The 16222-nt window shown below is 34.5% G+C and overlaps 1 protein-coding gene across 1 annotated transcript in view; it reads left to right on the forward strand.

The window, feature by feature from the left end:
* The first annotated feature begins 1897 nt into the window (after positions 1 to 1897).
* ERBB4 (erb-b2 receptor tyrosine kinase 4) overlaps positions 1898 to 16222 on the forward strand; it is a 687762-nt gene continuing 673437 nt past the window's right edge. Inside the window, exon 1 of the mRNA XM_082658716.1 lies at positions 1898 to 2031. Coding sequence (XP_082514842.1) covers positions 1975 to 2031 — 57 coding nt within the window. The 5' untranslated portion in view covers positions 1898 to 1974. The remainder of the gene's footprint in view (positions 2032 to 16222) is intronic.

The following is a 16222-nucleotide window of genomic DNA, read 5'->3' on the forward strand; positions in this document are numbered from 1 at the left end:
TCCTACCTTAATTTCATAAACCATATTTCCAAACAAGGTCACATTCACAGGTGCCAGGGGTTAGGACTTCAGTATATCTCTTAGAGGGACACAATTCCACTTATAAAAGAGTATTTCTAGAAAATATACTGTTTGATGAGGTTTAGAAATCCAGACAAGAAACGTTTGTGTTTTATTTTGGTTTTTATAATGAACTTCCACTATGATTAGAGGTCTATGTTATTCTTCAAGACTTTTAGATCCAGATTTTTGTTATTTTTGATGTGTCAATAGGCAAAAACAGGCTTTATGGTGACCCTAATTATTTAGAATATACCAATCTAGATTTTTTTTTTCCTTTCTGTATTGAAACTTATCCCCTTGAGCACCACATCAAGCCTCATGTCTTCTTTGTCATTCCTGTGGAGATGACACACAAATGTATATTTGACATCGTTACTAAGCTCTTTTTCTAGTGTCTTCAGTGTTTACTGCATGTATCTTGTCCTAAGTTTGGTGTATACCATGTAATGTACTCAAAGATGTTTCATTCACAATTCATTTTTTTAACTTTACACACTTATCATAATAGAGTTTTTTCAGTCTATTGAAGATTAGAATTGGTGCATTAAATGGTAGAGTTGGTGCATTAAATTGTTCAGGTAGCTATGCAAACCATGAGAAGTAATAACTAAAACTCTGACTTCTGGAGGAGAGGAAAGATACATACACACACAACCTAAAAAACACAGATGTGTATATACTCTTGAGCTTATATATAAACATTCAAAATCCACCCCCCAAAGATGGCAGATTGAGAACATTTATTAACAAACAGTCTATTTTACCTCAGAACACTAATGAATACACAACGACACAGTTGATATGATAAAAGTTTATAATTCAGTACATATTGTTTGTAGTGTATGTTTATAAATGTTTCAGTCTAAGTTGTTTAATATTTTTATTTTAAAAGGTAGCATTTTTGAGGGCTTAAAGCATAAGTTTTAATTCTGTAGAAAATTTACTAAGATCAGATTACTTTGCAATACAAAAATATTTTTTAAATAAAATTGTTACTTTTATCATCTTTTGATTTTGATTTACTTCCATAGGTAGAAAATAGAGTAATTATAAATTTGAAAGAAAATCTTGTTTGAGTGAAATTAAATGTATTTACATGCTTTATATGCCCACAGCAAATGTGATTATTTTAAGTTTATCTCCTTGCTATATGTTTCTGTGGAACCCATGCTTTCTTATTCTCTGTGGTTAGTACATACATTTTATGAATGTAAATGTATGATGTCACTTATATGTGGAATCTAAAGAAGCTGAACTCATAGAAACAAAGAGAAGAATGGTGGTTACCAGGGACTTGGGCGTGAGGAAATGAGGAGATTTTTGTCAAAAAGTACTAACGTCCAGTTATAAGATGAATAAGTTTGGATGTAACACGGTGATTATAGTTAACAATACTGTATTATATACTTGAAAGTTGCTGGGAGAGTAAATCTTAAATGTTCTCACCACACACACACACACACACACACACACACACACACACACACAACAACAACAATGGTAATCAGGTGACATGATGGTGATGTTCGCTAATGCTATGGTGGTAATCATTTTGCAATATATAACTGTATCAATACCGCATGTGTACCCCTTAAACTTACATAATGTTATATGTCAATTATAATGCAGTAAAGCTGGAAAAAATAAAAGTGAAGATATTTATCAGTGTTTGGGTTATGGGTCTTAATAACATTCAAAATATTTTAATTCAGGGAATTGGAGTAGATTGTTGTGGAAGAGAGTTGAGGGAAATATTGTCATGGTGCATGTCATATAAAGTTTACATAACTTCCCATGTTTTTTCTTGTCTTGACAGTGTGCGCAGGAACAGAGAATAAGCTGAGCTCTCTCTCTGACCTGGAACAGCAGTACCGAGCCTTGCGCAAATACTATGAGAACTGTGAGGTAGTCATGGGCAACCTGGAGATAACCAGCATCGAGCACAACCGGGACCTCTCTTTCCTGCGGGTAAAGCTGTCTCTTTCTCTTCTTTCTTTGTAAATGCACAGTGGTGTCACAATGCAAAAGACAGACCAGCTTCTTGTACCTGATGGTTATGTTCGTCTGCCCTGCCTGGCAGTGTTCATGACTGTAGACATGTAGAAGAGAAGAGATGCCAAGGCACACCCAGGAAAAGAAAAAGAGTACCAATGGCATCATGATTGACACCCTAGTTTAGAACAGTTACTGTTGCCCTAAGATTGATAGAAGATTCTGTCAGGGTGTAGGACATGACTTCTAGCAAGCGTGTCTTTTTCTGAATGGCGGGCAAGAGGAAAACTTTAGACTGTGGGCTAGGAGCATCAGAGGACCAATCAGATAAGAATTGGTAACTTTAGCTAGTAATCTCCTTTTCTGCCCCATTCTGTCACTTTGGAAATTTTAAACTATTTCATATTACCATAATGAGAGTAATACTGTTAACTTTAGAAGAAAAATGACATCAGTTTTTGAAAACCAACAAATTATTGAGAGTCATAGGAAATCACAAGTACTTATATAAGTTGATATATGCATGCATATAAACGCACACGTGCATATATGAAGTTACCTAGAGACGAGTCCTTTTACAGACTTGTTTTTGGGGCTCTCATTTATCCTTATTCTGTTAAACCTGTTATTAGTACTTAATGCCTACAGTTTCTTAAGTTTTGCTTCATCCGGAACAGGTATAGGAAAATCTGAACTTCAAAGAGATTTTGACGAAGTGAGATGAGGATGCAGTGTTTTGTATAACTAATAATTTATTCTTCATAAAAGAATTAATAAGATTATTTTAAATAATAGCATCCCTAGAATATATTCAATCTTATTTTCAATATTATTTACAGACTTCTCAGGAGCACTGTCTTATATAAATAAAGATGTAAATAATGTTTTGAATAATGATACAGTAAACTATTTAGTAGATAGTAAATTAGAGAACTATGATACTTTTAATCATTCCATACTTAGATAAGAAGTAAAAAACAGTCATTTTTGAAATACTTTGAATGTAATAAAAACGTCTAGAAGTGATAACAACCTCAGAAAATGTACCACCTCAAAACTTAAATAACACTATGAGACATGATATCTGCTTTTAAAATGACTATCATACTAGTATTGATATAGGGAATTTCCATATCAAGGTGTTTCCATATAGTATTGTTTGGTTGATAGAACTCTAATTCTACAGGTTATGTAGCTTGTATTAGCTATGGTGTTTAATTATGACATCTTTGTTTATCAAGAGTAGATAGTAAAAATTTATCTGAAGCCTTGAGTGAGAAGACCTAAAAAGAACTTAGCACTTAGTTTTTTCTATTTTGGACTACCGTTTCAAGAAATGAACACATACAAGCTATCCTAGAACAACCTCTTCATAGCAGTGCATCTGAGTATTAGTTATTAAAATTTGTTTGCAAGATTCTAACGTGTCTTGATGATTTTCAGATAGAATTTATTCTTCAAAATAAAAACTTGATGGTATATGAGCTGATTTGTAGATTTAGTTAGAAATGCCAAGAAACTCAATGATGTTGTAGAAAAGGAAAAGTAAGAGCTGAATTCTAAAACAGAGGAAATGGGTTAAATGGTCTATTAGAACAGAATAATATGAGAAAATTTTAAAAGGCAATCTAAGATGTTAGTTTTTCTTCTTATTCTTTCCTTGCTTTGTTTGCTCTAGATTTCACTGGCTTAACAAAAAATAACATGAGTACTATGACAGTCTTTAAAATAAATAACATAAAATTGTCTTATTACATATTTTATTATTTTATCATTCTTAATCTCTTATAAGGTAACAGAATGATCAAAAATTGACTTTAGTCAATTTTAATCTTAGAAATATGAAAGTAGCATATAAATCTTTGGGCATCATGGTCTATACCATTGGATATTCTACATTTTTAGGAACTATACTGAAGTAAAAAAAAAAATAAGTTAATAGAATGAACAGATTTGGGAAAGAATAAAATAAGGAGGACCAAGATTTGTACTTGGAGCAAGAAATAAGTTTTTTCTTTAAAAAAGTAATTATTGGCTCCTAAGAAGCATCTCTAAAAATTCATATAAACTTTGTACTAACTCATGCACATATCTCAATTTTAATGTTTGTTTAATGATAACTATAATAGGTTTTGTTTTTGACTTACTAATAAGAGCTCATACTTTGTTCCTTTGGAAAATAATCATTTCTAATTGTGACATGTATTCATTTACTCAGCAAATGGTCTTAGCCCAAGGATACAATAGCAAGTAATCTATTGTTCTTGGTTTCAACAATCTTGCAGTCTTGTAGAGGGTTACAGATGTGTAATAGATAATTACTGCATGTATGAGTGTGTGTGCATGTATACATATATATGCACATACAAAATTTTTTAGTTGCCAAGACTGAAATAAGAAGCCAGAATCAGAATGAAAGCATGGTCTTGTGTTAATGGTAAGTGTGGGTGTTGGGCAAAGAAAGGAATGGGTAATTCTGAAGGATTCAGGAAAGATTTCATCAGAAACATGCTTAGATTGAGTCATGAGAAAATGAATAGAGGCTCACAAAGTGGGTGGGTGGGAGGGCATTCCAATGGGAGTAATATAAGTTAAGGCTTAGAAAGAAGGCCCTAAGTCAGAGTTAATAAATGTGTACCTAGTGTTATTGCTTTAGATACTGTACACATGCGTTCAAATGAATCAAACAGGGTTCTTCCTCTCATGGAACTTATAGTATAGTGTGGATGAAGATAAATTGGGGGATGGAATAAAATATTAAATTGGAGAGATAGAGACCCTTATAATATAGATAAATATCTAGGAAACATCAGCACCCAAATGACAAATTAGCATTTGGGGATAAGATGAAATAGTCAAGGGAGATTGACAATGGTTAGTCCAACAAGTGGTCCTAGGACAGAACTCTCTGGATTCCCATTCTCTGTTTTTTGGTGAGTCCCTGAAAGTTAGGACTATTAGCTGAAATCTTCATTCTACTGCACTGGATGAGCCATTATTTCTAACTATACCTTAGAATATGCTAAAAGCTCTCTGTTTAATATAAAATTTAATTCCTTCTGATAACTACATTATGGTTCATTTGTGTTTTTAGTAGCTTCCTTCCAAAGTACATAATCTGTTCGATATTGACACATTGCAATAAATAGAGCCCGTATAAAGGAAATCTAGTTATGTTGCATTATGCTATCATTTATGATAAATTTTAAATTGTATGAGTGAATAGTAAACTTCCATTAACTTATCCTATGGATTACATAGCCCTCACATATATTTATAGAACTGTAATTCATTGAGCCGCTTTTTATAGAGATGTGTAATTTCCCTTCCTCTAAGAATGACCCATATCTGTAAGGTGTTTAGAAAGACATCATAGATAGGGATTTTAAATTTCATTTTGGAATTTATTTCTGTCTTTAAGAAATTAAGAAAGTATTTTTGTTTTAAAAATATTTTCCATCCTTATTTTCGTCTCTACTAGCAAGGTCATAGTGTTTTTTTGTTGTTCGCTTTGTAAGAAACCACTCTAGTTTCTGTGATTCACGAGAGCAGTTTAACCATATACTCTATTTACTTTTACTATCTGAATAGTCAATGTCTAGAATGGTGCCTAAAATGTAGTAGGTTTTCATTAAGTCTTTGTTTAATGGACAAATGTGTTATTCTTAATATTTAATAATAATTATAAATCACTGTTTTATATGTGGTATGTTCCCTAGATAAATATGTGGGACCCTCCTCATGTTATTTCAGTGTGACAGCTCCACAGGTCACATGTGTGGGCATAAGACACAGGCTGGGTCAATCAGAATCCATTCCCATGAGGATTTGGAATTTTGACTAAGACCATTCAGTTTGTATATTAGTTAACTTCTTGACCACTTGGGTACCAGAACACAGCTGTTTTTTCCTCATTGTTTGAGTGTCAGAGAGAGCTGTGAAAACAGCAGAATGGAGCCAACACACTGAAAATGACATAGAGACCAGAGAAAGAGATCGTTCACCCCAAATTAATAATGAGGAAGCCATTCATTTCCAGGTTCCAATCTGCTTCTGAAGATTGGTTGCATTACAGCCATTGGGTCAATAGGATACTCTTGGAACTTGATAGTAGCCTTGAAGTGATTTCCCTTTTTTTTTCTTAAACTAGATAGGTTTGTTTTCTTTCACTGTTACTAAAATATCTTATCTAGTATATCTCCCAAGATCTCAAGAACACAGCAGAAGTGGGCCTTTGAAATTGGATTGAAGATGTGCTTATATATAATCAAAAACACCCAACAACCCTGTAATGTTTTGTAGATACTTTCTCAATCTTTGTTAGATATAGGTTATTAAAATACTTTGAAATGCCTTCTTTCAAGATGGTTTTATTATATCAAACTTGATGCTTATCTCTGTATACACCTTTTAACCCAGCTTTGTTGTAACCTCAAGTTTTTATATTTCTTTTTTGGGAAAAAAAAAAATCTAGTTAATGGTACTTAAATTTAGACCCCTGAGACACTGTATAGTTGGCTAGAAAAAGGCCCTAAAACTTACTTACTATGTACTTTATCACCGTCACAAGGTTAAGGCTTATAATAGAAAACAGCAAGGCATAAAAATCACAGATTTTGCACTATTGTCTTACACTTTGTGAACTCTCTAAAACAAGATGAAATATAGCAAGTAATGGGAATGAACCATTGGACCTTTTACCCTCATTAAAATTCTTGAGGGTTTCTCTCCTTTGTCATCCCATTGGTCTTCATTGCTACTACTGGCATTCAGTAACTCAGAGCTTCTAACAAGGTGCCTGACCTGCTAGCTTTTGTACTTTAAATTTATTTTCTCTGTTTTATATATTCACTTTAAGCAAATAATTTTTAAGTGGCAAATAAGTGTAAAGCAGTGTGATGTATAATGTAGAGTATATATAAGGAATGTTAATACCTATCTTCAACCATTGTTCTAATAGGTAATCACTTTTAATCTGTGGCTTGAATTTAGTTGTTTGCAAATTGTTTTTGAAAAAGTGTATGTTAAGAAGAGATGAAGAGATACATTTATTTAACAGTTGATCCATTGACCTGGAATACTACAATGCCAGTAATTCATTGGACTTCTGTGTGCTGCAGTCTAGAAACCTTAAATCTTAATGATTAAACATGCCTTTTATTACTGAAAAATAAATAAAATAAATTGATACATTAAGATATCTTTTCAAAGAGCAGCATTAATATTCTGTTATTGGTAGCAAAAGGCAATGACTTTGAAAGAGTCAGAAAGTATAGTTTTTTAAAGCAAAAATCTTTTAAAAGTATCTACTCTCAGGTAATGAATAACACATGTTGCAATGGGAATGCAACAAATTTTGAAAAAAACAAGTCTTCTTTTATTGTATATTTGACAGAGCTATAGGGAGTTTTTTGAGTATATGAGAAACAGTGCCATCTAACACTGTCTATTTTTGAAAAATAAAACGTGTTATTTCTTTATAGAAATCATATAAATAGTTCATTTTTTCTTTACTAAAGAAAAGTCCTATTCTTAAATTCAAATATTATCTTTGTCTTTTAGTTAATAATATTTTTTAATGCTATGGACTTATAATCCTCTTTTATTTTATATATATTATATATATGTGTATATATATATATATATATATTTTTTTTTTTTCATGTATGAGGATGTTGCTTTTTCAACCACTCTCCATAGGACATGAAATTTGCATCATTTTCCCCGTGCTGGTAATGGACCTATTATACATTACTTCATTTTCATACTTACGCATAGTTACTCTTCTAAGGACAAATATTTGCAGAAAGGCAGATAAATCTGCAAATAAGAGACTGCAAGATGCAGACTGGCTCACTGGAACCTAAGACCTTGGCTTCATCAGCATGGTTTTGTTACAGTAAATCAAGGATGATGCTTGGCAATAATGAGTTTCAGGTTGCAACAAGCAACCCTGCTTTTGCCTATTTCATAGCTGTTTCCAGTAAGAATGAACAACTAGTCATGCTCAATATAAAATCCTGAAATATTTACATTTCAGCCCACTTCTAGCTTCAAGACCTACCTTTTATTCTTCTCTGGCAGTTCAAAGCAGATGACTAAAATTAAATCCAACAGTGTATGGTGGAGGTTTGTATTTGTTTTGTGTTGTTTCAATATCCTACTCACTCACATTGAACTCTGCCTGCGCTAAACTTTCTGCTGTGTAGTATGATTTAGCAAAACCCTACACTGAAAAATTCATTCTTAAAATAGATAATTTACAAAATACTTTATTTCTTTGGGTTAGAAAATGCTTTATTGAATAGTTTGCTTAAATAGTAGCTATCGGGAATTCCCTGGTGGTCCAGTGGTTAGGACTCTGTGTTTTCACTGCCGAGGGCACAGATTCTTTTTTATAGGGTGTGGCTATAAAAAAAAAGAAAAAATAGTAGCTATCACTGCCTATTCATGTTTGTTTTTAGATCATTACATACCAGATAGAATGACTTGTGTGAGATTGTGTTGGAAAGATTGATTGGAATCAAGATGAGAAAAGTAGTGATATTCTAGAATCATTAAAAATTGAAGAGGAAAACACCATTTAAGTTAAACATCTATGGCATAGTAAAGGTGGGTCCACATGTATTATATTCACATTTACCTAAAATATGAGGGCAACATTTTCTAAATCGGCATATCTATTTCAATTGTACACATATTTTAATTGGATTATATAGAAAGGGAGAACAAGCCTGAATTTAAGTTTTCCTGAATAGCTTTTTAAGATAAATAAGTGATATATTTGTAACTCCATTAAATGGTGGACAAATAAGTAAGATTCCTATATCAAGTATTTGTATCCTATAACTATTTTCTCATTTAACAAAATATTGTTTTGTTTTGTTTTGTTTTCTGTGTCCCTACTTGGGACAGAGGGCAAGAAAAAACTATGAAGCACAACATTCAGAATACTTAGAACTAACTATCATGAGGTTCAAAGAAATTGCACCTTCAAGAAATACATGTCAGCTAAACAAGCAGTGAAGTAAGATACGGTGTTATAACTTTTTAATTTCTCTTTCTGTTTGAATTTTGTGTAAAACTACATTTGTGGTAAAATATAACATATTTGCTGTCTTTAGTTGATGAAATCTTAGCTGGGTGAGATAGAGAATACTAAAAATGAAGTTGAGAGAATAGTATTTTAAGATGTTTGTTGGGCCAAAGCAGACATTCTGGGTTAAATGAAATTTTCAAATCTTTGATAGTTTCTGAAAGCTATTTCTAGGACTGTTAAACATACTACATATGCAATTTTATATGCATATATTTACAGCTGCCTCTTAAATTGAAACTTGATTTTGTACTAAATCTAATCATAGAACTTGTATTGCAATTGAAAAAGCTGTGCAATTTACACTTGGCCTGGAAAAATATATCTTTTTTCTCAGAGGTTAAATACTATTTAATCTGATTCAAAATCCTGATGCATTTCAGCAGTTCTACATGAAAAATCAAAAGATGAAATGTGTCTATATTCTCACTTTGGCAGTTATATAAGCATATTTTTGAAACTTTTTTCTTAATCATTTAAGTGTAATATTAAATAATATATATATTTGACAGTTTTCTCTATATCTTAAAAATATTAAAAACAAAATAAATTCCATAGTATGTATAAAAAAATGTACATTTAGTAGAAACTGAATATTTGAAGGAGTATGGGAAAATAGAAATAAGAGATAGAACAGTATAATTTATAAGTTATAATTTCTGTTACATATACAAGCATATATATTATAAATATAAATTAGTGACAATTCATACATATATATAAATATTAATGAGCCATTATTTTCTAGGACTGAGTCAAATTAGTGTAAAATGCTAGCCCTATATAATGTTTCTAAGAGAATATTATTAAAAATGAAACTGCTTAATAAAAGTTTTTTTTAAAGTCCCTACATTGTAATGCATTTTCCAGGGAAAAAGATGCCCTTCTTGCAAATATACTTCAATTAAAAATGAATTTATTAAGATTCTGAGCAGATGCAGAGGTTTTTTAAATATTTTTGGAGGTTGTGGTATTTAAATTTGGCTTAAATGGTGAGTATAATTAATTTACAGGCTTGTCTCAACCTTAATTAGAGAAAAATGCAAATAACAAACCCATCTCACTCTATGATTCTTAGATACTCTTTGCTCAGGGGAATTGAGTGTATAAAGGTTATTTCTTCACCTTTTTTTATTTATAAGTAGCAAATGTCTTGGTTCAAAGAGAGAGAACAAAGGATATTTATATGAGTTTTTAAAACTAACTAGGAGCGTTTTGGCAGTGGGCTACCTTTTAATTCTAATTTCCAAACACTGGAATATAATCAAATAAAACCTTTTTAAAAGAAATTCATAATTATGTACATTTTCATTAGCTTTATTTTTCTCCAATTCTTTTTTTTTTTTTTTTTTTTTGTGGTACGCGGGCCTCTCACTGTTGTGGCTCTCCCATTGCGGAGCACAGGCTCCGGACATGCTGGCTCAGTGGCCATGGCTCACGGGCCCAGCCTCTCCGTGGACATGTGGGATCTTCCCTGGACCGGGGCACGAACCCGTGTCCCCTGAATCGGCAGGCAGGCGGACTCTCAACCACTGCACCACGAGGGAAGCCCTTTCTCCTTTTGTAAGTGATGAAATGTAGTGACTTTTTCAGGACCGCACAGCTAAGCGAGAATTTTGACCCAGTTCTTTCACCTCAGAGTTCAGACATTTGCACCTTGTCTTGCTACTGCCCACTATTTACCAAAGCTTTTACTTAGAGAGAACAGGTTTTTAGAAAACTTGAAACAAGGGAAATAGATTTTTATAGAAAAAAAAGTTTTGTTTTAAATTTCAGAACTAGATTGATTGTGGCAGAAGGTGGGCCTTGGGAGAGCCACTGTGGTTGGGGACCCTGAACAGACCCAGTCTTACTTGGTGCAGGTAGCTGATGGAATGAGGAAAGCCCTACAAAAATGTTTTGAGACAAATTTATCTACTTCACTATTTAGATTTTATAATAAAAAAAATATTCACTTAGCACATCTTTATTGACTGCCAATTCTTACTAAGTTGTTGTACTGTGTTTTACAAAGAAGTATAGAACTATAAGTTAACAGTTCCTAGCCCAGACCTTATAAATGCTGAAAAAGTAGTACAGGTAGTAAATGTCACAGACATTCCCAGAATGGACTCTAGCCCCCATAAGATCAAGGACTACATTTTGTCCTTCTTTATGTTCCCGGCACCTAGCACCCTGCCTGGCACACACACAAAAATGCATAAGATAAATAATGGATGATTGAATATTATGTATTTAGATGTGTTTGGGGCAGGTGTCACAAAAAGATTCATAGAATTGGTTTCCTGTTCCACATGTAAGGAGCTTGGAAGTCACCACTCTGTCCTAACAATAAATAAAAATGCTGAAGAGACTGAAAAATCAACAACTCTTCAGGGGCACCCAGTCATAAGGGAGCCTCCATAATACTGTGGGATTTACCTCCAGAAGTTCAATGAATTTCCACAGTAAATGTGGGAGAAAAATCCCCTTAGGCTTCTGGCAGAGAGAGGGGAAAAGGAACTATTTTGAAATGCATGTCGTTCTTCTTAAAAGGCCTGCCCTCAGGGGAAATTAGTTAACTAGAGCCTAACCTGCTAGGTATTATCAGAGCCTTACTGACCCTGGGAAGGGAAATACCCAACTCCACCCCACTCTAGCCATCCTGTTCCACCGAAAGGGGGAGATAAAAAAACTGAGAAACACTTGTGGAGTTCACAGTTCATAGGCATAGGCCCACTAAAAGACTGAGATCTAATCATAGGACTATAGAACACTTCCTGTCTCCTCACCACATTACTAAAGGCCTACTTACACCACCTCCTTTTATATATCTAACACACCATGCCTGACTGTCAAGAAAAAATTCCAAGGCATACCAAAAGGCAAAAAACACATTTTGAAGATGCAGAACAAGCATCAGAACCAGACATGGCAAGTATTATCAGACCAGGAGTTGAAAACAACTGTGATTAATACGCTATGTGCTCTAGTAGATAAAGTAGACAGAATACAAGAACAGATGGTCACAGTAAGCAGAGAGATGGAAATATTAAGAAAGAACCAGGGACTTCCCTGGTGGTCCAGTGGATAAGACTCTGCGTTCCCAATGCAGGGGGCCTGGGTTTGATCCCTGGTCAGGGAACTAGATCCCACGTGCATGCTGCAACTAAGAGTTTGTATACCACAACTAAGAGTCCGCATGCCGCAACTGAGTACGCACGCTGCAACTAAAGATCCTGCGGGCCGCAACTAAAACCTGGCATGGCCAAAATAAATCAAAATTTAAAAAAGTGAAAGAAGCAAAAAGAGATGCTAGAGATCAACAAACAAACAAACAAAAAACAATGTGACTGAACTGAAGATTGCCTTTGATGGGCTTATTAGTAGACTGGGCATGGCTGAGGAAACAATCTCTGAGTTAGAGGATATGTCAGCAGAATCCTCAAAGACTGAAAAGCAAGGAGGACAAAGACTGAAAATACAGAGCAAACTATCCAGGGACTGTGAGATGGCTATATGATTCCAACTACATGACATTTTGGAAAAGGCAAAACTGTGGAGATAATAAATAAATCAGTGGTTGCTAGTGCAACCAGGAGAGGTAGGAAGAGATGAATAGGCAGATCACAGGGGATTTTGAGGACAGTGAAAACACTCTGTATGATACTATAATGATGAGTATTGTACTTTTGTATACTTTTATATACTTTTATAATTATGTCATTATATCTTTGTCCAAACACATGGAATATGAAACACCAACAGTCAACCCTAAGGTAAATTATGAACTTTGGAAGATTATGTGGGATGATGTAGGTTCATCCTTGGTTTAAAAAAAAAGAAAAAAAAGCATTCTGTGAGTAATATTTATAGTGGAGGAAGTTATGCATGTGTGGAGGCAAGGGATATATAAGAAATCTCTGTCTCCTGCTCATTTTTGTTGTAAACCTAAACTTCAGACAGAAAATAGTACATAGAGTCTTTTAAAAAATTCGTAGAGGAAATAAAACTTGTTAGTTGTGAAAAAATAAGAGTTATAAAGAGTTATAAAAGAATAGAGGAAATGGAGAAGGAATTCTAGATGTACTTTTACTTGGAAAATTTCCTCCATTTTTTAATTCAGTATACAAATGTGGAGGCTAAAAAAGACAAAAAGAAGAATTATTATGTGCATAGGGGAAGGAGTTGAGATGCAACAGAAATATGGAGGTGGTAGGACGTTAAGGTAGGAAAGGGAGACAGGACCAAATTGTGGTGAGCCTTTAAGACAAGACCAGTTGGGGCTTTCCTGGTGGCGCAGTGATTGAGAGTCCGCCTGCCGATTCAGGGGACATGGGTTCGTGCCCCGGTCTGGGAAGATCCCACATGCCGCGGAGTGGCTGGGCCCGTGAGCCATGGCCTCTGAGTGTGTGCGTCCGGACCCTGTGCTCCGCAACGGGAGAGGCCACAACAGTGAGAGGCCGGAAAAAAAGACAAGACAAGTTATTAATATGAAAGTATTTTTTGGGGAACTCAATCTTGTGGCAGTATGGAGTTATTTCGATATCTGAAGTTTTGATTATTAGGTTGATGAGAGCCTGGAACCAGTTGGTTGCTGTGACAGTTGAAAGCATGAGATACATTAAATAATCATTGTGAAGATAGATTTAATAGGACTTAATGACTAACTGAATATAGAGGTTGTGGGTGAGAAGTATACAAAAAGACTCTGAGATCTCAAATTTAGGTACTTAGGCAAATGTATTGTCCTGGATGTAACAGGGACAAAGGAAGGAGAGCCAGTTGTTGCCAAAGATATCTGGTGGCAGCTTTCTTGAATTTCTATCAGTTTTTCAGGAAGACTTTCTCAATGGAAATGTGCTTTGCATCCCAACTAAGGTACACTGTCAGGACTCAGTCAAATGTCGACTAGGAGAATAGCCAGAGAATGGAAGTGTTAGTAAAGCATTTATCAAGAAAACTTTCATTTGCAAAGACTAGGTGACTGCTGCATTTATTTCAAACTCTGCAATTAGGTTCAGCAAATAAGGAGTTAAGCTCACCAAATGATTAGTTGCACTTAAGCCTTTGGGGACAATAACCTAGTTGTTAAGTGCTTGGCTTAACCTTGTGTTTGTTGAATGTAATTATAACACATTTAGAATCAAGATGGGAAGCTGCATTTTTATTTCAGGAACTAATTTGAAAGCATTCCTGGTGACAAAATTCACAGATAAATCTGCTCTGGAAAAGTCCCATTTTGATTTTCCTTCTTATCAGTTAAAGGACAATCAGATGTCAATGGAGTGTGACTTAGTTGGGCATTTTGTCCTCAGTTCTTATTATGTTTCAGTGAGACAGTTGCAACAGCATCTGCTTTATTATTCCCCATGAAGCAGGATGTAGGAAAGGTGTGAGCACTCATGGGGTCAGCAATCAAATGTCCTTCCTAAGGAAGCAGAGGGAACAAGTTAACTAACGTGTGATGCAAATAGAGAGGAATATGGTAAAAGGAAAGAAGTTGTGTTCTTTACAAAGGGATAGACCATATTAAAAAGCTTAGAAGAAAAGGGGAGGAAGCAATAAATAAAAGTCTGGGGACAGGGTGGATTTTGGTGAGCTGAGAGGAAGCCAGAAGTACAGGAATATACTAATAAGCAAAGCATGTGTTAAATGGACTCCACTGTGCTTTCCAAATTGCTTAGATTTTTAATATTTTGAGTGGGAGAGCTTCACCTTAAAAAACATTGACTCCTCTATTCAAGATTTATAAGGCACTTTTTGCCTTGGTATCTTCGTGTTTATGCACAATGTGTCTTTTTAATTGAGTGATTCTCACTGCCCCTGTGAAATAGCAGGACACTTCCGTTTTACTGATGAGGGCACTGAGACACAGAAAGGTTAACTGACTTGTTCAGGTCATGCATCAGTAGCTGACAGACCTTAAACTCAGAACATTCTGAAGAGAATCACTTAAGAACTCATAAAAAAGTTTACCTTTATAGATAATTAAGCCCCATTAATGTCTTCTACATTTTCATCATAGAACTCATACTATATCTGTGGCTAACTGAAAAGGAAACTTCGAAACGAATTGTCACAATATGTTCTCCAACAAAAATAGATCTAGTCTTTATGATATTTAATTGTTTAACCATGTCATGTGTTTTAGTGCCCTCCCTCAGTATACATGTGAGAAAAAAAAAAAAAAAAGTATGTATCCTGCTAGCATAAATACTGCTAAAAGGATAGTCTAATTCATTGGTCAGTAAGCTCCTCAGCACAGATTCAACAACCTTTTTTTAAACTGCATTTGGACTATTATGTTCAGATAAAGGCCCTAAGTTTAAGGATATAATTGACTGGCTTAGATCGTGTCTATAATAGGCATTTGGGACAGTATGTTTCCAGAAGGCCATGCCTCAAAAGTAACAGTTGAAAGAAGTGGGTGTGTTGACCCTGGTGAGGAAAGGACGAAAGAAAAACATGGTAATTGTTTTCAGATATTTGAAGGGCTCTCATAGAAAAGAGAGTGGCTTAGTTTTAAGTTGTTCCAGAAGACAGAATTAGGCAGAAGTTAAAAGGAGACAGATTTTAGCTTAAAATAAAAATTTTGCTAACAATTAGAGCATTCTAACAATATAATGGGGTGCTTTGTTAGATGGGGAAAATAGACAGAACTCTTAATTGAACACCTTGTATATTCCAGGCACTGGGCCACTGGTACCATACAGCAGCAAAAAAGAGAAGATGAATTTAAAGAGCCTGGCATATTGTAGGCACCCAGTGAATGTTATTTAATTCTCTTACCTTCCCTGAGTGTTTCTTACTTTATATTCATGATAATACAATGACATTGCCATTATTATCAACATTTTGCAGAGAAGGACAGAGTCTATCAAAGTCAAACACAGCAAAAAGGGGGATGTAGCCAAGACATGAATCCAGATCTCTGTCTCCAAATCTCACATCCATTCAACTGTAAAACACTGTCTCCATCATAAAATTCTGCCTTTTCCGCGGAGGATACTCAGTCAAGATTGTTCAGGAAAGGAGGGACAGGGTTTTGTGCATTGGGTAGGAAGTTGGTAGAAAACACGTTGTAGACTT

This window comes from Grampus griseus, assembly GCF_964374135.1.
Source record: "Grampus griseus genome assembly, chromosome: 7".
Lineage (NCBI taxonomy): Eukaryota > Metazoa > Chordata > Mammalia > Artiodactyla > Delphinidae > Grampus > Grampus griseus.